The following is a 24,540-nucleotide window of genomic DNA, read 5'->3' on the forward strand; positions in this document are numbered from 1 at the left end:
TGCTGACTCGGGTGCCTTCTAAGAGGACCCTCATCCTCAGATTCTCCAGCTCTCACCTCTGGGAAGAAAAGGCTGGAGGCAGAGGGAAAGATTTGGGAAAGGCTGAGAAGGAACTGAGGCCCCTGGTCTGCCCAGCCAGGATTGACCAGGTCAAGCACCAAAGAGGCCTACTAGAAACATCTCAGCCAACTCTTCCTTCTGAGCCAAGACAGAAGCCCAGAAAAAGATCACAGCTGCCCCAGCACACACACAACTTCCGAGGCTCTGTTCACACGGGTGACCATGGGCCTTGTGTTGATTCACCCAAAGTCTTCACGGTTCAGGAACCCTACCGAGACTGTAACTACACCATTTTTTAAATGATATCAAACCCACTTCCCTACTTTTCTGCCAGAGATGTGTTACTTCTCACCATTCCCCAATTTGCTAAAAGAACACTCAGACCCAAGAGCTCCTCAGGCTTCCTGGAGATCCCAGCAGATCTTGCAAGATCCTGATTGAGTTAAACACCAAAGAACAGTTCAGACCTGGACAACTCAAATGATATGGGTTGCTTTCACAGTTCAGCTGAGAAACAGCAATGTACCTGCCAGCAGCCAGACTCTCAGAAGGCTCCAGGGCTCACATGGTGTCTGTGGGTCCAGTGCTGCCCTGCTGATATGATGATGCTCCAGCCCTGGCATGGGCCTGTGACTCCCCAGCTTCTGTGGGAGCACTGCTCTGCTTTACATCCAACTAGACCCTGATGGGGTATGAATAGGCAGGGAGAAGACAGGACAGTGAAAAGCATGAGGGTGAATGAGCCAATTCATCCTCACCTCCCTCAGAGTTCCTCCCCAAGGCCTGGACTTTCCACCTTCCTCTCAGCTCACCCTTGGCCTCCAGATAAGTCGGCCTGGGAAAACTGAGAGGTCTGTAAACATGGGTGGGGCCCAGGGTCAACAGTGGAAAAGAATCAAGCCAACTAAGGAAGACATCACCTAGTGGTGACAGGGCTTGATTGCAAAGCAAGCAACACAGCTTGCCCTGTTCCCAACTCTGCTACTTAAACTGCTCAGCCTCAATTTCTACACCCATAAAATAGGGAGCTCAGCATCGGCTTGCAGGATTATTGTGAGTATCCAATACATTACATACAAGTGCTTTGCAAACTGTAGAGAGGCTTTTAATGGAACTGCATCCTCAAGTATTCCTTCTACTACATGAAGACTGGAACATGGGTATCTCCCCATTCATAGGCACACAGACATTCCTACAAGCATTGGGGGTGGGGGTGCAAGAACAAATTCCCATCTATTTACAGTGGTCTGATGGACTAAAAGAAGTTGACTTCTTAAGGAAGCTCCCGATGTTAGGGAGTTTACATTTGCACCAGGTTCTGTGCCATCTGCAGGCCCTGTCAAACTCTCCCCCTTCCTTCCAATGCAATCATCATTGCTGTGAAGAGTAACCACACCTTGCTGGGCCGACCAAAGAATACCTCCTCCTCTCAGACACCTCCTTTTCTGCCTCAGTTTCCTTCCTCTTGCTGTTCTCTGCAACTGAGTGGGTTTCATTTCTTACAACCTCACACAGAGAATGGGTAACCAGTCATCCCAGTTCACCTCTAGGTGTGCCAAGGAACAGGCAGGCCACACAAGGAAGAGGAACATGTTCCACTTACACATTTTTTGAGGTTATCCCCATTGATCCATTCCATAAAGCTATCAGAGGAAATCGTGACACCTAGTGGATCACCAAATCAGTCCACAAGCGCGGGATGTGTGGGCTCACATCTTCAGGCTGCAAGAGCCACGGCCTTGGAAAGGGCCGTAAGTTCTACCACACTATTGGTGGTTCTCACCATGCAACTTGGAGAAGGTGCAATATTCTCCAACTCCAATGTTATCACAGATATAAGTAATGTTTGTAAAATTCATACCTAATAAATTTAGGAAGTCATGTCTGCTTACAGCTATTATGTGTCTGTTAAAACTAGTTTGTAGATTGGTCCATGGATGCTTTGTCGGATCATGAAAGTTAGAGTGCAACAGTGTTTGAAGACTCTAAGTGATGGTGTATCTTGTTTCTAATAAGAAAAATTTCTTTTGTCTTTACTTCATCTTATTAGAAAGTGGTATGTCAGTGTTTAAAACAGGCTTTGTGGCAGCTGGGCATGGTGGTTCATGCCTGTAATCCCAGCATTTTGGGAGGCCAAGGCAGGCGGATCACAAGGTCCGGGAGTTCGAGACCAGCCTGGCCAACATGGTGAAACCTCGTCTCTACTAAAAATACAAAAATCAGCCAGGCATGGTGGCATGCACCTGTAATCCCAGCTACTCAGGAGGCTGAGGCAGGAGAATCGCTTGAACCCAGGAGGCAGAGCTTGCAGTGAGCAGACATCGCGCCATTACACTCCAGCCTGGGTGACAGAGCGAGACTCTGCCTCAAAAAAAAAAAAAATGCTTTATGGCAGGCATAATAAGTATAAAATAAATTCTTTGAAAGAGGAAGAAAAGGTGGAGGAATGCAGGGATGAAACCAATGAGCCATGCTGTTCAGTTCTGCTTGCCTTTTTGTTTGGGTCTGAGTTCCTAAAACTGCCTTTCTCCCTGTTTCCAACAGGCTGGCTCACAGGTATGGCTCAGCATCGTCCTTGCCCTGCACCTCTGCTGCCGTCCACCAGTGAAGTGTTAGGCCACTTCCAATGCCCGTGGCCTCCACGTGTTCAGTGGCTGCAAATTCAGTCTAAGTCTTACATCAGACACAGGCCTAGAATCCCCAAACAGGTTCACAAAGCAGGAGAATATTTAGCTGTCCTGGTTTGAAGCTTTGACCCTTTGAGCTGTTCTCTTGTTAACATTCAAGTGAAACCATCCTCAGGACCATGGCCTCTGTTAGAGAAGATTGATGAAGCTGGTTCCTTTTAAGATGAGAGCAGCACTAAGGGGTACCTTGGAAAAGATCTTCAGCCTCCTAAAGTAGTCAGTCCCCAAATCCTCCGTAAGTAGGATGCATGCTCTCCAAATGTGGCTTCAAGGTACATCCTTGAGCCCATCTTGCGAGAAACTGCCACCCTCCTAAACAGATCATCTGGCTCAGGATTGGTGAAAGGCAACTTGCCCATATGAGGAAGGATGGAGAAGGACAGGTGGAGTTTGGAATACCTATCCTCACAGGCACTCAGACCTACCCCTCTGCCCATGGCTGAGAGCTCTGAGCCCCCAAGAGGGAGGTGCATCTGCCTGGGGGCCACAGATGAAAGCGGGGAGCAAGATGTGGCCACAGACAACAAAGAGTGATTACAGCACCTTCAGACCTTCCGGGGGAGCCTGCCTGTGACAGTGGTGGCCCAGCCACAGAGCTGGGGTCAGGATCTCACTCTGGTCCCTGACACCCCAGCTAGGTTGGGATGGGCATTGAGAGAAGCACTCAGGTGCAAGGAGCCATCAGCATCTCAGGCCCCAGAGCTGGAGAACAAAGTGGCACTTAATCCAGGAAAAAGCACAGGACCCATCCCTACAAGCTCAGAGTCGGGTCTGTGCATGACCAGTCTTGGGTTTGTGATTTGTTGATGCTGGGTACTCTGAGCAATGGACCAAGAACCCCCATGTTGTTCCCCCACACTCACACTTCTCACTGCCACTGAGCAAGTCTGTTCTGAAGGATCAGGAGCCTGGACAGGGCTATGAGGGGCCAACAGAGGGAGCAGGACAAGATAATGGGTAAGTAGGGAGACCCTTGCCTTCTAATTGCAGGAGGCACACTGCCCACACACCTCCGCATGCCCACTGCCTCCCCTTGCACCCACACATGCATGCACCCTCACCCATACCCAGAGCCACGGGACACTGCTGACCCTCTGGAGAAGAACTGATTCCATCATTGCTTTTGCCATAAAGGTGCAAGCAAGTCAGGCTCCCAAACCTGCTGAGGCTATTGTTAATGTCAGCAGAATTACATTGTAGATGCCACCCAGCCATGCCCCTGGGGCAGTGGCCTATCTCCTGTTTCACCTTGGAGCCCAACCCTGTCCCTACTCCTGAAAAGAAACTTTCCCCTTTCCCGTGTTCCCCACAAGGCTTAGCTCATAAATAATCATTTCCTACTGCATAACCATTCGAAATGGAATCCCTATGCTTGACTGTAGTGAGGAAAATTTGTTTAGCAAGGGGTTTTTATTACATAATATGTATGTGACATCTGGTAATAGGAACTGCATTATATTTATTGTTTTATCTCTGAGAAAATATTGAAATAAAAGGAAAATGATCAGGGCCCATTATTCTCCAATGAGAAGGAATCTCGGGGCTTCGCTGGAGAGATGAAACAGAGGAAGTGAAAAGAATTCAATTCTGTAATAGTATAGCAGTCCAAAGTATTCTGCTAAACATTCAGGAGAGAAGGGGCTTCAGGGGCCCCGGAAGAAAATCAGTGTTGAAATGATGTCACTAGTTTCCATGGAGGTTTTCTTTCTATATAAGCAGGGAGAGAAAACTCAGAAACTCAGGATGCTGTTGGACTCAATGAGATAAAACTGTGTGTAGTATTTCTTTGCACCTATTGTAGTGTCCAGGGTCTAGATGAAACGACAGTCTAAATGCTACTGCTTTTTGAGAGTTCAGCTGAGTACCGTCTCCATTTATAGAACCTGTAATGTTATCTTGGTAAATGGAAAGGGTCTAGAAGGTGTTGGGTCTTTCTTGGTGCCTGGGGTCCATGCACAGAGGGGGCTTTCTCACAATAATTGTATTTCTTGTATTTCTTCTAATTCCAGAGGTTCCAGGAGAAATTTCCACCCGTGTTTTCTTCCCCGTTCGGAAACGTTGTCCAAAGCTCAAATAATAAATTCCGCCGCAATTTCACTGTGACCTACCATCTGAGCCCTGGGAACTATGTTGTGGTTGCACAGACACGGAGAAAATCAGTGGAGTTCTTGCTCCGAATCTTCCTGAAAATGCCAGACAATGACAGGTACAGAACCCTCTGGGATTCTAAATGTTTTATTCTATTTAACTTTATAAAAACGCGTTGTGTCGTTATGGGCTGTGCTCTGTGTATTCGTGCAGCATGTCACTGGGGATGCAATATTGGCCCCACTCTAGAGCAGCTCACCATAAAGGGGGAGCGAAAAAGTCTGTGAACCAAGAACCAGACCACAAACAGGATGGGGCCATTGCCAGATGGAAATGCAAAGTGGCACGGGAGGACTGAGTGGCAAGAGGGACAGAGAGAAATGGCACTTGAGCTGGCCTTTGAAGAAAAACACAATTTAATAGCTTAAAAGGGAAGGCGATGGTGGCCATGGGAAGGTGGGTAGAAGAAAAAAGCATGAACAGCAGCAGGGAAGTGCCTGTGAACAGGGCTGCTTGGAGAGTAAGTAGCATCGGCATCTATACAGGAAGGTGGCATATCGCCAGCATGTCACATGTCCTGAAATGTGGGGTAGAGCAGGGAGACAGTGAAAGATGGGCCTGAAAGAAAGAGTCCATCACAGAGGGTCTTCCATGCCAACTTGATCATTCAAGACTGCGACCAGCAAGTGCTCACCCCGCTGGGCCCCTTATCTCCTCTTGGGCCCAAGGCAGACATTGCCATCATTATGGCAGTCTTTGCAGTTGAGCGTGGGTGAGACCTTCCAAGTCCAGCATGGCAGGCCGCCATCACACCACCAATCAGAGATGGAGCCTAAGGCAGAGCCTATCTGCCATCCTGACAATGGGCGTTGCTGGAAGTATCTGGTTGTGGAAGGAGCCATTTACTAAACAGTTAAAGACCAGACCATGTCCAGCCAAAAGGCTGGGCTCGTGGCCACAGTGCTGTAGCTGCTCACTTCATGTCCTGCGGTGCTGAGGGTGCCCCATTCAGGAACTTGGCATCAATATCCAGTGCCAGCTGGGTGCCCTGTATATGCAGGCCCCCTTTGAGTGGTGAGCTGGTCACCTTGTCACACTGTCCTCTGATTTTCTAGGCACCTGAGCCACCATTTCAACCTCAGAATGGAGGTAGGTATGCAGCAAGGTTTGGCTGACAAGCCTCATTGGCCCCATCCCATCCCCAAGAGCTTCTGTCTCCTTCTTTGCGCCTTCCCCTGCCCTCAACCAATGAAAAGAGAGACACCATGATAGGCTGATGATGGCTCAAAGGGGCGGGCGGGGTAGGGGGAGAAGACCAGACCTCCAAGGCCAGGCTCAACGCAGTCCTCTTCCTTCCACAAACTTCAGTTTTCTCATTCCCCAGAAGGCTTTTTCCAACTGCCCAATAAAGCCTCTTTCTCAGATCTTGGCAGGGGTTGTGCCCTTGCTGAACCAGATGGGTGGCCTCCTTCCCCAGAAGTCTAACAGTGGCTATTTTCCCTTTGATCCAGGGAAGCCCTTCCGAACATGGCTCCCAACAAAGCGTTTTCAACAGATATGCTCAGCAGGTATGGTACCCCAGGGGCCTTACGTGGGAGCAGAGAAGGGGGATCTGAGGGAGGGACAGCTCTTATAGGCCCTTATTGGGATGCAGAGAAGAGAAGTGACTTGATAGATTATTTTACCTGCCTCTCTTTCTGGATCATCTCCAGAACTGCTCTGGCTGCCAAGCTCGGTAGAGACACGGCACCCCACCCAGTGTCATCTGGGTGACATCAAGATGGAATGTAGAGCTTAGAAATGGAGGGGATAATTATGGGTTGTGAGGTGTATTGCCTTCTAAATCTTTAAACAAGCAATTGGCAGTATCCCTTAAAACCTTTCCTTCTCCTACTCGGCCACCTCCCACCAACCTGGCATCGTTCCTCCCGGGAGCTAGCCAGCTTCAGAAAGCAAATACAGCATCCTTGCTGCCAAGCCACCTATGTGCACACAGGATTTCTCTAATGGCTTAATAAACTGTTATAAAGAACTCCTTGACTTGTCAGAATAAAATAGCTGCCAGGGGCTCTGCACAATGGGCCTCTTACCATTAATAATTGTGTTGGCGTGGAAAGTGGACAGTGATACTGATGTGCATCTCTACCCTGCCGCCTTGAACCAGGAAGAGGCCAAGGACAGGAAGGAGGGCAGGCCCTGCCTCTGCATTCAGAGGGTCACTGGGGCAGTGGTCACCCAGAAGCAGCCTGGGCCAAAGTAGGAAAACTTAGGGAAAAAAAAAAGAATGTGGCTGGAATGAGGGGCATGTGTTGCAAAGAGCAGGTGAACACAGGAACACAGACCTCCATGAAGTCAGTACCAGCCCTGGATCCAGGTCCACTATCTGGGCTGATTCAGGAGGCACTTCCCTCACTGCATGACAAGGCCGGCCAAGGTGACTGTCCTCAGTCTGCAAGCTCCCAAAGGCAGGGATGATATTATATGCATTCCTTGTCCCCAACACTGATCACTGTCCTTGGCCAAGGAGGTGCTCAATCATTTTTATTGAATTAAGGCAGATCACCTCCCCCGGAGCAGATGCCTGAGTGAAGGTTAGCCCCTGAGGTGGTTAGCAGGCGTAATTAGGATGCCTGAGACCAAGCTTCCTTCAGTGGCAGGTGGCAAATTCTCACACACGGCCCATGCACCTGCACCTCTAAAATAAAAATGTCTGCCATATGTGAAGATGGGACAGATTTTCTAATCAGGACTTTTCCAAACAACAGCCAAATCCCTCCTCATAGAGGGTGATTAGTGGCCCATAGGGGGCCTTTGCGGGAATTAGAGTAAGACCCCAGTGTGGCACTCTGCCAGATACATGGCTGGGAAGTAGAAAAGAGACGGGATTCCAGCCCCCTTTCACCTCTCGGCCAGGCACTCTTGAGCAGGACCCACCTGGCAGTATTCTGTAATCCTGCAAACTGTCCTCAGGGTCTGTGTCCTGCAAAGAAAGTTTAAAGCAAAATATTCCTCCATGCACTCACTGTGTCCTCTCTTCTGACCTTTTCTATCACTTTAACTAGATTTAAACTAATACAATGGTTGTCGGGCGCAGTGGCTCATGCCTGTAATCCCAGCACTTTGGGAGGCCACGGCAGGCAGATCAGGAGGTCAGGAATTCAAGACCAGCCTGGCCAGCATGGTGAAACTCTCTACTAAAAACACAAACATTAGCTGGGCATGGTAGCACATGCCTGGAGTCCCAGCTACTCAGGAGGCTGAGACAGGAGAATTGCCTGAACCCAGGAGGCAGAGGTTGCAGTGAGCCAAGATCGTGCCATTGTGCTGCAGCCTGGACAACAGAGCAAGACTCCATCTCAAAACAAACAAACAAACAAACAAAAAAACTAATACAATGACTTGATGCTACCACCGGTTCTTCATTCACTATAGTAGTAGTGACAGCTCTATAACCCAGGGTCTGCCTGTGGGAAAGGAAGGATCCACTTAGACTCTGGGATGAGCTAGGTCTATCCACCAAGCAGCCAGCATTTACTGAGCACCCAGTCATTACAAGTCCCACACTAAGCTTTGGGAATCCCAAGGAATAGCTTTTGGGCATCTTGCATTATGGTGGTCGAGGCAAACATGCAATTTTTTAGGAGATTGTTTAAGCATCCCTCACCTCCATTCCTACCCTCATCTCCTCAGACTCTTTTGGTTGGTTATGGAGTGTGGGACCCGGGGCAGGCTCTGTCCCTATGTGGGAATACGGAGGAAAAAGACATGGTCCATGCCCCAAAGCTGCTTTATAGTGGATGATTCCATGGAAGTCGGAACTCCTCATTAGCATGCTGACTGCGGCTCAAAGTGAGGTGTCCTGAGTCTCTGGAAGAGAAACTCAGTTGATAGTGGGCACCCAGCACCAACTTTCCTGATAAAACCCGAAGTGAGATGTGGGGGAAATGACCTGAGGACCATTTTCAGGCACTGGCAAGATGTTTTCCTCAGGGGCATCCTGAGCGGTCATCCTTCTGGGTGAGGACCCCGTCAGGATGGGCTCTGGGGCTGTTTGTGCTTCCAGTTCAAGGTGGTAAGACCAATCCTGGGAGATGGAAGGTGCTGATTCTCAGAAGACCCCCAGGAGGCACCCTCTTCTACCTGACCAGTGCCACTCCACAGGGCCACCTGCTGATAAATCTTTCCAGCACCAGCTCCCCATGAAAATGCTTTCCCAGGGCAATACCAGCATAGCATCCCCTCTGCCCTTCCCAGGCTGGACGTGAGGAACAGCCACATACAGAACAGCTCCATGTCTCTGTGAAATTGTCATCAAAGACACTGCCTGTCAACCTGCTGGATGCCCCCAGTATAAAATCAAATGCAGTTAACTGTCTCAGAAGTTGAGGCCAGGAAGAATTCCTCCCTCCCCAACCTCAATTGCTTCCCGCTCTTAATCCAAAGAAAACCATGATGTCTCCCTTTTTGCTTCGGTGGCTGGGAAAATTAATGCTAAGTAATGTGCTCAATGATAGCAGTTTCTCTTAGCCCACATTTCTGTTATTTTTAACTCCTATTATCACACACGTGCATACACACACACGTACACAGTAGTTATTATTTTTTCCTAAGTCTCTTCCTGGAAGCAGATGGGGAACACATCTGAAGGGCTGAGTTGATTCATTCAACAATACTTACCCTGAGGGGTTCCCAAGTGCCAGAGATGGTGGGAAGGACTAAACTGCTTTCAGTCCAGTAATGGATAAAGAGAGAAATGCAAGGTCACCTACACCAGGGGCCAAGCATCAGGAGTGACCAACACGACAGATGTGCAGGGGAGGGAGTCACTACTATGGCTGGGAGCCATCAGGTAAGGCTTCATGACGAGGGCAAGATGGGTACATTGTGGGGACTAAGTGCTTGGAAATCTGAGTGTTTTTACAGGGCAGGCAGATGTGCCTCTGAGATCCTGGAACTCATATAATTCCTGCATTCCTTCCTTATTTGGTTCAGAGGCTGGACATTGATGCCACCCAGCTTCACAGCCTTCTCAACCAGGAGCTTCTGACAGGTATGAGCAGCCCAAGGGCAAGCTGGCCCCACCCTCCTCCCTGCTGGCAACCCCCACCCCACACCCCGCTGTCAACACTTCAGTCCTTCCTATCCTTCTCTCCTCAGGACCTCCAGGGGACATGTTCTCCTTAGATGAGTGCCGCAGCTTGGTGGCTCTGATGGAAGTATCCTTTGCGGTCGTCCCTCCCATGCTCTGAGCGCCTCCCTGCTCTGTGGGCTTCCCCAGAGACCTAATTAGGACAGTAGGGAACCCTTTTCTCACTCTTAGTATTTTCTCTTCTTTCCTGTCCCTGAGTTTCTGGGGATTCTCTACTAACGTGCCACAGCAACAGTGATAATAGTTACCATCTATTAAGCGCCTACTATGTGCTGATCAGTGTACTGGGGGGTGTGTGTGTGTGTCCTTATAATTCTTGAAGCAACCCCTCTGATACAAAACGTATCATCTCATCATAAGTGGAAGAAACAGGAGTTCAGAGAGGTTAAGTAATTTGCCCAGATCACACAGCTAGTCAGGACTCGTGCCCACATTTGAAGTTGGAGCTTTCAGCCTCCAAAATCTATGCTCTAACTTTATCCTAAACCGCCCTTTATAGCACCGTTGGGAACTATTTTCCCTTTCACCTGTTCCCTTCCCACTGGAGGAGTCTCTATTATTTAAATTTCTTACTCAACAAGTCCCCAATTCAATCAAGATAACTACCACCAAAACATGGAAAACTGCCTGGTCGACACAGCAGTTGCACCTCAGCATTGTTACCATGCTGCCTTTGCAGCGGGAGAGGCTTGGCAGATGCAGTTCAGCAACTCACTCCAGGCCCGTGGCTACAAGTGTAGGACCAAGAATTGAACCCCAGGTTCCTGCCCCTCCTCCTGATTTCCATTCCCCCAGCGAGCCATCCTCCTCCTGTGTACCCCTCATTTGGCAGGCAGGAGAGGCTGACTCCATGAGTGTAGACCCCCAGATGCTGCCCTGCCAGCCCCTCACTCGGCAGTGTGCTGTCTCCTGAGACGCTCTGTCCCTCTCCCGCACCATTGACAAGGCTCAATTGGGACTGTGAAGCTGGCCATTGTAAAACAAGAGGGGTTTTTTGATGAAATCATAAATCAGGCCCTGTCTCTGCTGGCTGTGCTTTGGAATCTGTCAGAGACACTACCCATCTCCCACAGAGGAATCCAAATGGTCCTCATAGCCCCACGGCCCAGGGTGAGTAACCCTAGGGGAGGTCACCTTTGCTGGACCCCTGCAAAGCAGACAGGTCTCTTTCAGCCTTCTTCCTACTCACTCGCTGGCTCCCCTTCCAGTTCTCAGAAGTTAATCTTTTCCCTTCATTAGTCATCACTGAACCCATCATACGGCGCAGCCAGGGCTGGCTTTAACATGCCCACGGGATGCGTTCCCTCTATACTTATGCGCACAGGGCTCTACGTGCTTTCCTGTGGCTGCTGCTTCTGGGTTGCCATGACCCCTTCGTGCTCCTCCCCAACTTCTGGAGCCAAAGCGCCCACTCCAACTGGTGGAGGCTGTGTTCTAGACCCCTCTCTTCCCTCAGATGCAAGTGATATTGGCCTCTTTTCCTCAGGGGTTCCTTCTTCCAATTGCCCATTTTTCTTTGTGAAGCAAATCTAAGGTAGGTCCCTTTCAGACGCAGCAGGAGCCAGCTGGCATGCAGCCACATCTAGGTGACAATGGACCAGCTGGCATGAGGCCACATCTAGGTGACAATGGACCAACTGTGTTGCTAGTGATGGATGGACCTGCTCCGGCTTCACTGGCAGGACAGCAGCCCCTCTGCACCTTGCACACTGACTGGTTCACGCTTAACTCCGTACCCAGCTGAAAGTGGATGGGCGGCTAGACCAAGAGGAGTTTGCGCGACTGTGGAAGCGCCTTGTTCACTGCCAGGTACAGGCACATTCTCTGTGACTAGCACGCTCATTCCGTCCAGTTAGCAAGGATTTACTGGGTGTCTAACCCTGCACCAGGGTTCAGGGGTATGAAAGAGGAGGAAATCTCACCCCTGCCCTCAAGGAGAGCTCGCATGTTGTTTGGGGAGATGTAGTGCAACTCTAGAAGGCAAAGGCAACGCCCAGTTAGGTGGCGGAATGAGGGATGCATTGGAGGAATGAGGGATGCGTTGGAGGTGGGAAGAGAATGCTGTCCCTGTAAGCTAAAGCTGCCCACTAGCATCTCCCCCAACCCCCACTCCTCCATCCACTGCAACACCTGCTAGCTTATCTCATCCCCGTCCAATCCATCTGCCAGAGGATCTGTCGAAAACAGTGATGTGGCCTGAGGCCTCAGTGTGGCCTCCCCATTTTTCCCAGGACAAAGTCTAAACCCTCAGAGTGGCACACAAGACCCTCTAAGTGGGTCCCCATTTGGGGCCCAGGAGAAGCCCTTTCCACTCATCCCACTCTCTCCTTTAGACTCCAATACAAGTCTAAAGGAGACTCACTACTTCCTGTAAACGTCACACCTATGCCCCTTCACCCTGCCCCTCCCATCTCTCCCCTCCCTGCACACTCAGACTGGCCAGTGCCCACCTACCCTGAGAGTCCAACCTCTACCACTCCTTCCCTGCAGAATCTTCCCTGGGGACTCTGCTGGCCCCCATGACCCCTCTGGCCCCTAACACTTGAACCCATATCTGTCAGGGCCAGCCACACTGTGTTGTCTTATCATCTTGTACTTACAAATAACATCTCCTTATTAGGAAAGCAATACCTATCATAGTAAAAAAACAGAAAATATAGATGGGCAAAAATAAACTTAGAAAACATGGTCTTGCCAACCAAAGGGAAACTGTTAACATCTAGTGAACATACTTCAGAATTTTTCTTGTAATATGTATACCCACACATGCCAAATAGAAGTATAATCTGTGTTTAAAAATTAATAAATGCCAATAAATACATCAAATGTCTAGCCATGTCACTAAATATTTTCATAACATGTTTAAAGGCTGAAAAAAAAAACATTCCTGTGTGGCTATTTCATTATATATCCCCAGATCCCCAACCAGGGGCCACTTGGTTTCTCATTTCATTGCAGGGCACTGCGATGGCCAGCATGTCCACTCCCCTGGGTCCCCCAGGGCAAGGGTTCCCTCATATCCATCTTTCCCCAGCACCTCCATAGTGTCTAAAACACAGCAGGGGTTCAAAATGCTGAATAAATGACCGAAGGAATTCCGAATGAACGAGTGAATGCCTGAGATCATTCTAGGTCTGTCCTTGCACTCACCAAAAGCCGAATAACGCCCCCAAAAAGCTGTCCAGCTGCTATTTTGCAAAGGCAGTTGTCTACCACGGTTGCCTCAGTCACGTGCCTGTGTGTGGGTACTTGGCTTTGGAGTAGCTCCTGGGGACAGCTAGGCATAGACCCAAATTAGGGTCCTGAGTTCAGTCCTGCAGCACTTACACACCTAATCCAAGGCAAAATGTTCCCTGCCTGAGCATCGGTGTCCTCATCTGTGAAGTACAATGTTGACCAGGATTATAGGGAGAATTGGGTAGAAGTAGAAAAGGCCTGGGTAGGTGCAAGAGCTGCCTCATACAAAAGTGATATGTTCCAGGTGCCACCTTCTGCCCCCGTGCTGGGCTCCAGGATGCCATTCCAACCTGCTTTCAATGTTTTCTATAGAGCATTCACTCATGTGCAAAGCACTCCCCCAAGCACTTTATAAATATTTAGTCATTTACTCCCTGCAACGAACCTATGAGGTAGGCACTGTAATTAACCCTATGCTACAGATGAGGAAACTGAGGCCTAGGAAGACTAAGTCATGGGTAAAGGTAATACAGCTGGTAAATAATCCACGATTTAAACCCTAGCAGTTTGGTTGTAAAGCCTGAGCTCCTCTTAACCACTACCCTACGCAAACTCTCTGGAGAGCCCTACGCTCCCCTCAAAAGCAGAAAACGGCCCTATGTGTTAGGGCTCAGCCTGGGGGTGCAGAAGAGGAAGGAGCCTGGGTGAGGAGAGAAGCAGCCACAGCCCCTCAGCAGGCAGCCAGGATGGTCAGTTCACCAGGTGTGGCCACTCTGTCCTCCCAGTCCTCAGTGCTGGGACCGTGCCTGCCTCTGAGGTTTAGGGAAGCAACCTCCCAGGACGGAAAAGGAGCATCCAGGACCTCCCCCGTCTTCACAGACTTCTTGCTTCTCTTCCCCTATTAGCATGTTTTCCAGAAGGTTCAGACAAGCCCTGGAGTCCTCCTGAGCTCGGACTTGTGGAAGGCCATAGAGAATACAGGTACAATGGGGACTTTGGAGCTGTGGTGCCTGGGGTCCGGAGGTGGGTGTGATGCCCACACCCCTAGTAGCAAAGCTGGCACAGCAGTGCCAGGCAATCAGAGAGGAGCACTGCAGATCTGGTGTCCTCCCCAGTTCACGCTGACCCTGGGGGGCCTCCAGGGCTGCAGACTCAGACATAGTTGCCCCGTCTGAGTTCTTACGTGCCAGTCAATTTTCCCAGATGCCTTTCCTCCCCAGCACAGCTCTAATTGTGAGAAAATAGCTGCCGCATGATTGATACCCTACCAGGAATCGAGCTCGCCTCGGAGACGCGCTTCCAGCTCAGTATCTGGGCCATCAGGGTTAAATACCCACAGGCTGGCTGATGATCGCTCTCTCTTCACAGAGAGTTTGGGGCTAAATTAAATCAAATGGCATCTGTCTGCTTCAAGTAGGCAAAGGCTTTCAGCCCTGGGATAATGATAATAATACCTTAGGGTGCGTAAGTGCTCCATGGTTCACCAAGCACTTCTGTTGGCATCATCTCATTTGACTGTCTCGACTACCCTGCGAACTGGGAAGGGCAGGAATCATTACCTCCACCGTCCCAATGGGGAAAATGGATCACAAAAAAAGTTGCACAAGGAAATGGACACCTTCCTTTAATAAAATGTAAAATCACATTTTCCTGGGTTAACACCGGAAGGAGAGTCTCCATCATCCTCCCTCCCATGGCTCCTGGCCTGGAGACAGGGCAGAAAGATCAGGCTGCTGCCCCCAGCTGTAGCCCGGATCCTCCCCTTAATGCTTCATAACGTAGAGCTGGGACTCTCAAACCTGAGCTGCCTGAGCTGCCTGCGAATCCCCAGGCAGGGATGTTAAAGCCCAGATTGCTGCACCTCTGATCAGGAGGTCTGGGTGGGGCTCAGGAATTTGCATTTCTAACAAACTCTCAGGGGATGCTCATGTCCCTGGTCTGGGGACCACACTTTAAGAATCCATTAAAGATGAAATATTTTAAAAAGACCTCACTCATGACTCCAGAATAATAAAAGAGAAAAAAGTAGAAAATTGTTCAAATTCAACTCAATAAGCCTTCAGCAGCCAGGCAGGTAAGTGAAAGGGGCGATGGAGCTCACAGTCAGAAAACAGGTGACTGAGAACGTGCCAAGCAGGAGAGGACCTGGCTTATCTAAAGGCATTCAAGTTCATGTTTTATTAACTCTGCCAGAGAAAGCATGTGTGTCTCTGGCTGCCAGAGGCTCACGGGCCACCAGGCTTGTCCCCATGATGGATGGTTTGGTTTGCAGGGTTCTACTGGCTCTCTAAATCTTGCAAAGCCTGACTGTGCGCCAGTATGTACTTGGCCCTGTGAGGTTGGTGCCTCCCTGGAGCCTATAACTAGAAGCACAGGATGACAAGGCACTGAGCTCCTGCCTGCCTGAGGCCACCTCCTGCGTTCTGCTGTCCCGCCAAGGGTCAGTCTTTTCCCTGGATGGAATTAGGACTGCATCGCCTTGTGCCAGGGGCCACTCCCACCTACACTAGCGGCATCCATAAACAACCTACCTACAGTCATGGGTCGGGGGGAAGGTTGTCAAGGTCATCAGCAGAGAGAAGTTTGACAGAGGCAGGGCTAGAAGCACCCCCCAGGTGTCCCAGCAGCTCTCCCATTACGTGGGAATGATCAGATGATTGCGAAGACTGATGTGTCCCCAGAGCAGTGTCTTCAGTATCTTCACCTGGTCTCTGACCAGACTCCAGAACTAGGTTCCTGGGGCCCAATAACCAACGAGAAAGAGAAGACACTGAAGGGAGGGGGCTGAGTGGGAGGAGGAGTTGGTGAGAGGTTGCCGGGACCTCTGAACAGGTCTCTCAGACCCTGAGAAGCAGAGGAACCCCCCAGCCCTAGCCTCCTCTCACTCACTCGCTCACCTGTGGCCCCAGACTTCCTCAGAGGGATCTTTGTCAGTCGTGAGCTGCTGCGTCTGGTGACCCTCAGGTACAGCGACAGTGTCGGCAGGGTCAGCTTCCCCAGCCTGGTCTGCTTCCTGATGCGGCTTGAAGCCATGGCAAGTAAGTGTCATCGAGGAGCATCCCAGAGACCCTGGCAGTGACCGGAGAACACAGGAGAGGACTGGCCACCCCTTACCCCACCCCAGGCCTGCATGAGGCCTCAGCAGCAGGGTGGGCTGGCAGCCTGCGTGAGGCACCAACCAAGGTTGCAGATGGCATGACCAGCTCCCTCTGCACCCCCCTCTTCCCTGTAGTTCCCCATCCCGGGTCTCTTTTCCTCATCATCCTGCCCAGCCTCTCTCTCAGGAACAAGGTTAATTGAAATCATGCTGTCCCCCTCTCCAGGTTGTGTTTATCATTGAAACCTGCTCTTCAGTTATGTAATGAAGGATTTTGGTCCTCGCTGAAGGAATTTCACACACAAGTGAATAAGTGGGTGTAGGAAGTCCCTCCCCAGGCTTCAGAAATCCAACTGTGTGGGCCGAAGTTTCCACACCTTTTAGCAGCGTGACCCTTTGGTTTTAATGAAATCTAGTGTGAAACCCCGGGCTAGAGTGGGGCGGCTGTGATTGCGGGAGAGAGGCCAGACCCCTCCCCACTCATAATCCTCTTACCACCCTGCCATGAGGCACCGCTACAAAGCCTGCGGCTGTGAGCTGGGCAGAAAAGATTGAGGGACTAAGGCTCTGGGATGGTAAAAAAGAAGCCCGAGGTTCAACCCCCATACAGTTCTCAGTTGGTTGCACAAGGGAGGTCCCCAAATCGTATCACTGCAAGAATAACAAGCCCTCACATCCCCTCAGCCTAGTGTGGATGGATGCAGGGGCAGAGAGTGCAAGGAAGCTGGGAGAGGGAGAGGCGAGCGGGAAGAGCAGGCACAGGGTCCCTCTGAGGTGGCGAGCCCTGAGCCATTCGCCCTGTGCAGAGCTCGGCTGGACAGAGAAGAGGACAGATGACAGGCACACCCCATGGGGCAGGAGGGGTTGCTTTACAGAATCACCTCCTGTGCTTCTTATGGGTCCAGGTCTGCCTCCCCTGAACTGCCTGGATTCCTCCCTCCTCAGTCAGTCAAAACCTTCCCTTCTTTATCCTAGAGACTTTCCGCAACCTCTCTAAGGATGGAAAAGGACTCTACCTGACAGAAATGGAGGTGAGGTACCTTCCCCTCCCTGGGGCAGGCACAGTCCTAGGCTGCCTCCCCTGACTTGATTCCAGGGGGCATTTTTTTCCCTGAGGATATTGAACGGTCTGTCAAAGGCCAGCCAAGCTGTCCCCTCAACCTCCAATTACTGCCTTATATATCGCTGGCCGCCAGGCTGCTTTAGGATCTTGGCAGACAGATTTTATTTTTTTTCCAATAGCTTAATAAAGCAGAGGATTATGTGGGAGTCATAAATCCGGGAGGGAACAGAAGGACAACCCGCTGAGCTCACTGTACATTAAACTTACTCCCATTGAGTTTTAGAGGCTCCTGACCAGCCAACTGGTCGACCTAAGATATACGTCTCACTGCCTGGTTATTCAGGGAGTAGCAGAAGATGTGCTGTGAGACAACCCCACCCTGTACCCGGCTTGGGTTGGAATTAGCTGGAAGGGGTGATGAGACTGGCCTGAGGTCTTTCAAGGGAGGAGGATGGCATTTGCCCTGCTCTGTATTAAGCTAACAAGTGTAAAGAATTGTTGTAATGATGATGCTTATTTTTCAGTGGATGAACCTGGTCATGTACAACTGAAGCAAAGAGGAAAGCAGACCCCACAGCTCAGGTAAGACATGGTAGCTTTGGAGTCTTTCCCTCCTGGGAGCATAAGTCCCCCTTCTCCAGGAACTGCATATAAGACTCTTTCCTTGGGAGAGCCTCCCCAGGGATGACAGACCCTTACCGAAGTGAACCAAGGCTTAGCTGCTCAAGGCCCTTGAGTTTCAAGGCCAATGCTGCAGATTTCATGCAGACAATGTAGACCAATGGACCTTTATGGAAAGGCGTGGCTTGAAAGGCATGAATGAGGGTTTAGAATTCTTTACTGAAGTTCCAAAGGAAAAAAGTGATCTCTCATCACAGGAAAGGCAAGAGAAATGGTGGAATTTGAACGGTGTAGAGTAACAGAAATGGTAGAAATGGTCAGGCCTTGGGGAGAGAAGAGCGGGCTCTAGCCCCAGCTGTACCATTGTCTCACTGTGCAGCTTTGGACAGATGATGAATATCTGTAGGCATCAGTGTTTATCCCTCTAGCATGAATGTGCTGAAGAATTAACACTCATGTCATTTCCTCTACATTCTTTTTCATGGAACAGACCCTAGCGTTACATAGTCCACATCCCAACCCTGCTGTAGCAGAAGCCCCATCAGTCCTCTAGAATCCTTTAGGACTGGGGAGCTCAAGATGTTGTGGTTCCCGTTGTTGGACATCTCCAAGTATTAAGTATTCCTTAGCTAGAGGCAATCATCTACTTCCCTGAAACTTTCTACTCATGCTGCTGGCTCCACTCTCTGGACCACTGTAGAAAGAAATACTGGACATGCACGACCTACAAAGGAGGATACCTTTGCTGTTTTGCCCCAAATCCCATCTTCTTTAATTATTCCTGTTGGTTTTCATACAGACCTCCTGGTGACCATTCTCTATGTGCCAATGTACCTTTGAAGTATACAGTTCTCCACACAGCCGACCTGTGATCAATATCGCCTAAAACTCAATTGTTTTTGTAAACAGTATTTAATCTCCCATTCATGTACCTTGAAGTAAAGAGACAGACACTGTCTCCATAAATAATGTTTTAGCATAAATATTTCCTGATGAACATTTGATGCTTTCTAATGATCGCAAATTAATACTGCAGAGATCATAGTTAATTTGACCCAACCATATTTCCTTGAGTTCTCCTTTCACTCCTTTTTAAAAACAGAACGTTTGATTATTTTCAGTTGTATTGTGCCTGTTCCAATCTGCATGATTTCTAATATCAAAAATGATTTGTCAATTGTATATTTAAGCTAATTTGATATACAGGGCCTAAAGGCTTAAACTTTCAAAATAACTGGATTCTCTCTTACTATCTTTTCTCCTGTACAGGGTCCCAATTCTCTCTTAACTAATCTTTCCACCCTTCCTATTTTTAAAAAATGTGTCAGAAGGAAGTATAATATTAGAGACATTCTTGTGTTTACTTCAGTTTCTTTCATTAATGCCTATCATCACCCCCAGGAGTGCTTCCCTAGCTTCCTCATTGATCACCACCCTCTGGCATCACATCATTAAAGCACATCCACTCACTCTTGGCTTGTGGTTTGCTTTACAGAATTGGAGGCAGGAGGGTGAAGAAGTTCTGCCTCCAAATCTACAAATCCACCTTCCTCTGTAACTATTTCCCTCCTTCTTCCTGTTAAGTTAAAGGGCACGTCCCTTTAAGGACATTCTGTTTCTCATTACCCTTCACCTTCTCAAGGGCCTGATTGAATGAATTCTCTCTTCTGTCTTCTGAATACTAAACCTGTCTTTGTCTTCTGGAGTCATTTAACTCCCATTTTAAAATGTGTGTCTTTTAAATTTCTTTATCTCCTACCCCTTCCAGCTGAACTCCACCTCTTTCCTCTCATTACAACCAAATTTCACAGAAGAGCTCATCGTCCACATGTTCTCACTTCCTACTCTCCCTGCTAACTGCTTCAGTTGAGATTTCTTAGACATCATCTTTCTCCCTGACCTTGGCATGGCCTCCCTATCTGGTTTTCCTATATCCACTCATATCCCTCAAATCAATTTCCTGCAGCCGGACTACACTTTTAAAAATTCAAATCCAATCATTACATTCTCCAGGCTTAAAAACCCTTCGATGTCCTCCCATTGCTCAAAGGAAAAATCTGCCATCATTAACATGGACCACAAGAGCCTGCCTCCTCTGGCCCCTGCCCACCATCTAACCACAACTCCTACCTCTTTTTCCTGCTCTCTACTCCCACCACACCATCACACCTTTACTTCCTTCTATTTTCCATGCTTTTCCCAGCCTCAGGCCTTTGGCCTTACTGTCTGCTCTGTCTTGGCTATCAGTCACCAAACTCCTGATCCTTTATGTCTTAGCCCAGTTGGGTTCCCATGTTATGGGTTCCCATATTATTCACTCACATATCACCCCTCCCCAGTCATAACATTCAACACACTTGGTTGTAGCCCATTCCTTCTTTTAAAGAAATGTATTGAGATATAATTCACACATTGTACAGTTTGCTCATTTAAAGTATAGAGTTCAATGGTTTTTAGCATAGTCAGAGTTGTGCAACAATCACCACAATATGATTGTTAGAACATTTTTATCACCGCAAAGAAGAAACCCCATGCCCATCTAGCATGCCCACAGCAGTTGCTTCCCAATTGTGTTCCACCCTCTAGCCGGAGGCAACCACTGATCTATCTTCTGAATCTAAGTTTACCTATTCTGGACATTTCATATGAGTGATTCATACAACATGCGGTCCTTTATGACTGGCTTCTTTCACTTAGCGTAATGTTGTCAGGATTCATCCATGTTGTAGCATGTATCAGTACTTCATTCCTTTTAAGTGCCAAATAATATTTCATTGTGGCTATACCCCATTTTTTTCATCTATTCCTCAGTTAATAGACATGTGGGTTGTTTCTAGTATTGCCTATTATTAATAATCCTGCTATGAATGTGCACAGGTTTTTGGGGGGACATATGTTTTTATTTCAATTGGGTGTATAGTTACGAGTGGAACTGCTGGATCATATGGAAATTCTATTTGTAACTTTTTGAGGAACCACCAAACCGTTTTCCAAAGCAGCTACACCATTTTACATTCCCACCATCTAGCTGCAAATGAGAATTCCAGTTTCTTCACATCCTCAGCAACCCTTGTCATTGTCTTTTATAGCAATCCTAGACAGTGTGAAGTGATATCTCACTGTGGTTTTGATTTGCATTTTCATGATGACTAATGATTTTGAGCATCTTTTCAGTGCTTATGGATTATTTGTAGATCTTTGGAGAAATGTTCATTTAGTTCTTTGTCTATTTTTAAGCTGCGTTATTTATATTTTTACTGCCGAGGAGTTGTAGATGTTCTTTGTATATTGTAGACACGAATTCCTTATATACGTGATTTGCAAAAGTTTTCTCCTCTTCTGCAGGTTGTCTTTGCGGTTTTTTTGATACTATCGTCTGTAGCATATGAGTCTTTAATTTTGATGGAGTCTCATTTATCTATTGTTTTCTTTTGTCACATATTTGTGGTGGTATAGCTGCGAAATCATTGCCCAACCCAAGGTCAAACTATTTATTCTGGTTTTTCTTCAAAAAGTTTTATAGTTTAGCTCTTACATTTAGGTCTTTGATCCATTTTGAGGTCATTTTTTATATGGTATGAAGTAGGGTTCTAATTTCATTCTTTTGCATTCATTCATTTGTCCCAGCACCAGTTGCTGAAAAAAACTATTCATTCTCCTGTTTCTTTGTCTTGGAACCCTTTTCAAAAATCAGTTGAATATAAGAATTTATTTATGAACTTTCTGTTCCATTGATTTATATGTGTATCTTATGCCAGTATCACACTGTGTTGATTGCTACAATTTTATCGTAAGTTTTGAAATCAGGAAGTGTGAGTTTTCCAACTTTATTTTACTTTTCAAGACTATTTTGGCTATTCTGGGTTCCTTGCATTTACATATAAATTTTAGAATCAGCGTATCAGTTTCTGGGATTTTGATAGAGAGTAAATTAAATCTAAAGGTCAATCTGGGAAATATTGCCATCTTCACAATATAAAATCTTTTGTTCCATGTGTCTCTTCATTTTTATAGATCTTCTTTAATTTTTTTGAGCAATGATTTACAGTTTTCAGTGTAGAAGTCTTACACTTTCCTTGTTAAATTTATTCCTAACTATTGTAGTTTGGGATGCAATTTTAAATAAAATTGTTAATATTTTCAGATTTTCATTGCAAGTGTACAGCAATAAAAATGATTTTATATTGATCTTATATCCTGCAGCCTTGCTAAACTTGTTTATTAGTTCCAATATTTTTAAAGAGCTTCCTTAGAACTTTATATATTCAAAAATCATGTAATCTGCAAGTAAAGATAGTTTTATTTTTCCACACCAATATAGAGCTTTTTATTTCTTTTTCTTGCCTAATTGTCCTGGCTAGAACCTCTAATACAATGCCAAATAGAAGTGAACAAAGCAGACAACCTTGTGTTCCTAATCTTGGGAGAAAACACCCAGTTCTTTCCTATTAAATATGATGATCACTGTGTGTTTTTCATAGATACCATTTGCCAGGTTGAGGAAGTGCACTTCTATTTGTAGCTAGCTGAGTTAACACACTTTTCATTACTTGCTTGATGTCAGTATTCTCCGCTAGACTATAAGCCTGGGTGTGTCTTGTTTGTTGTTATTTCCTTAGCCCAAAGCGAAACACCTGTCAAAGAGAAACTAGTTGGTAACTTTCTCCCAAATAACTGAAAGAAATTGTTCTTTCAGGTTTATACCTTCCTTTGTTTTGTTCTCATCCCAACATTTTTTACTATTAGTTTACACCCTAGTCTTCCTGCTATTTTAGCTATTCTCTATTTTATTCCCCTTTGGTGTACTGGGAGGCAGATAGTTAATATCATCTTGTTATTATCTCTAACATATCATGACCCATATTATCTTATGAAGTCCTATTTTTCCCTCACTTTTTTGAAAAATTTGAAAATTTCCCTCACTTTTTTGAAAAAGTTGAAAGTGTCCTGGTCACTTCAACTCTATCCAATATTCCCTTATTTTGCTATTACAAAGTTTCTTTCTTCTAGGAGTTCCAACATTCTGAGGTCAGCAAAGAGACTTTCATTGTTAGCCAGCATTCAATCCAGCGAGTCCCTCTCCTTGCTCACTTGATCCTCTGTGTTACAAAGTGTCACTGGAGCAAGCAAAGGCTTTGTCCTGAGTTAAGCGAGCTTCTCCCAGAGATGAGGGTTTTTGGAGCTCCATCACCAGGCTACTTTTTTTCCAGGTCACTCCCTACAAACTGTGTACAAGACGTCTTTTATCTGCCCTTGGACTCACTGAGCAAGTCGAGGTATACTTTCGTTGTGAGAATACTTCTGTTCTCATCTTCAACCCATCTGCTCTCCTCTGACCTAGCAGATTGGGTTATACGTATATGCAACTGGACTGAACCCCTCCTCCTCTCTTCCCATCAAAAATATTTCTTTTAAACGAAGTGTATGCCTTGTTGTCACATTGCAGGCAACACCTATATTAAAATATGTTAAAATATGAAGTTCATACTTGAAAGAATGCTAATACTTAGTTCATTGCTCTGTGCTCCTTGGACACTTGAGGCTGTATTGATTTTAATTGATTTCACAGTCTAGAGGTTTAATACACGGCAAATCACACCCTGCTGAGAGTTTGTCTAGCTAATGTCGTCTACATCTGTGTTGATCTACTGTCACTATGCCAGTAAAATGCCTTATTCTAACAAAATTGGTATTTATAACAATTTCCCACTGTATAAGAATACAATTTCTTGAGGAAAGGGACACCTTCTCCTAGTCTGCAGGATTTAGGTGAAATATGACAACAGTGACCCTGGTCTTACTGATGACCCACAACCATTTTCTGCAGGATGAGTCTGCTTCTAGCCTAGTAAATCCATCTCTCCCATCTCATTCTGTTCATCAAAAGAAATTCTTTTTGAGAGATCTGGCTAGATGCTGGGTTGAACACTGACACCCCGGGGCAGATGGAACTGTCTGAGTTTAAGTTAAACTCTCCTATACTTGTGAGTTGAGAGTTGTGAGTCTGGATGTGCCTCTGGTGACGTGAAAGCGCTCAACACCATTGGCAAGCATACACCTGGTGGTTACCAGGCACCTTGAGATGCCAGGGTGTCCAGCCTTCTGGAGCTGGCTTCGGAAGAAAAATGTATCCAATGGGAAACCGACATGTACACTCCAAGGGGATAAACCAAGGAGGAGGAAGAGTTGGAATCCAGGTAACAGAAGATCCAACGCTAGACAGAGGCAGGGAAGTCCAAGGACCAGTGCTGTGCAGCCGAGCAAGAGAGTGAGCCATCCCAAGGGAAGCTGGAGGGCAGCCTTTGGGGAAAATGGGAGCAATCGTTGATCAAATTGCTTAATTATAGAAAAAATAATGTTCAGAGGGATTTTGAAATTCTGCTGGAGAGCTTTGGAAGAATTAGTAGGATAACGACTTAAACTAAGCAGACAAAAAAGTGAGGCAGTTATTAACTCCTGGAAGAATAAAGAGTTACAGAAGAAAGAAAATGTGATCCTAGAGTATTTTTTCATTCAGCAGTGAACAGTACACATACAATTGTAATAAAATCAAAATGGAATATTGATTTAACAAAAATGTGACATAAATATATTAGAA

At 47.2% G+C, this 24,540-nt stretch overlaps 1 protein-coding gene across 1 annotated transcript in view; it reads left to right on the forward strand.

The window, feature by feature from the left end:
• The window catches only part of CAPN13 (calpain 13), an 85,615-nt gene that overhangs the window by 59,719 nt on the left and 1,356 nt on the right, over positions 1-24,540 (forward strand). The window contains exons 12-22 of the mRNA XM_074012044.1: positions 2,605-2,616; positions 4,757-4,953; positions 5,951-5,984; positions 6,347-6,403; positions 9,828-9,885; positions 9,993-10,051; positions 11,725-11,793; positions 14,067-14,142; positions 16,071-16,199; positions 17,234-17,289; positions 17,846-17,903. Of these exons, the coding sequence (XP_073868145.1) occupies positions 2,605-2,616; positions 4,757-4,953; positions 5,951-5,984; positions 6,347-6,403; positions 9,828-9,885; positions 9,993-10,051; positions 11,725-11,793; positions 14,067-14,142; positions 16,071-16,199; positions 17,234-17,289; positions 17,846-17,872 (774 nt within the window). The 3' untranslated portion in view covers positions 17,873-17,903. The remainder of the gene's footprint in view (positions 1-2,604; positions 2,617-4,756; positions 4,954-5,950; positions 5,985-6,346; positions 6,404-9,827; positions 9,886-9,992; positions 10,052-11,724; positions 11,794-14,066; positions 14,143-16,070; positions 16,200-17,233; positions 17,290-17,845; positions 17,904-24,540) is intronic.

The sequence above is a fragment of the Macaca fascicularis genome, chromosome 13, assembly GCF_037993035.2.
Source record: "Macaca fascicularis isolate 582-1 chromosome 13, T2T-MFA8v1.1".
Classification (NCBI taxonomy): Eukaryota; Metazoa; Chordata; class Mammalia; order Primates; family Cercopithecidae; genus Macaca; species Macaca fascicularis.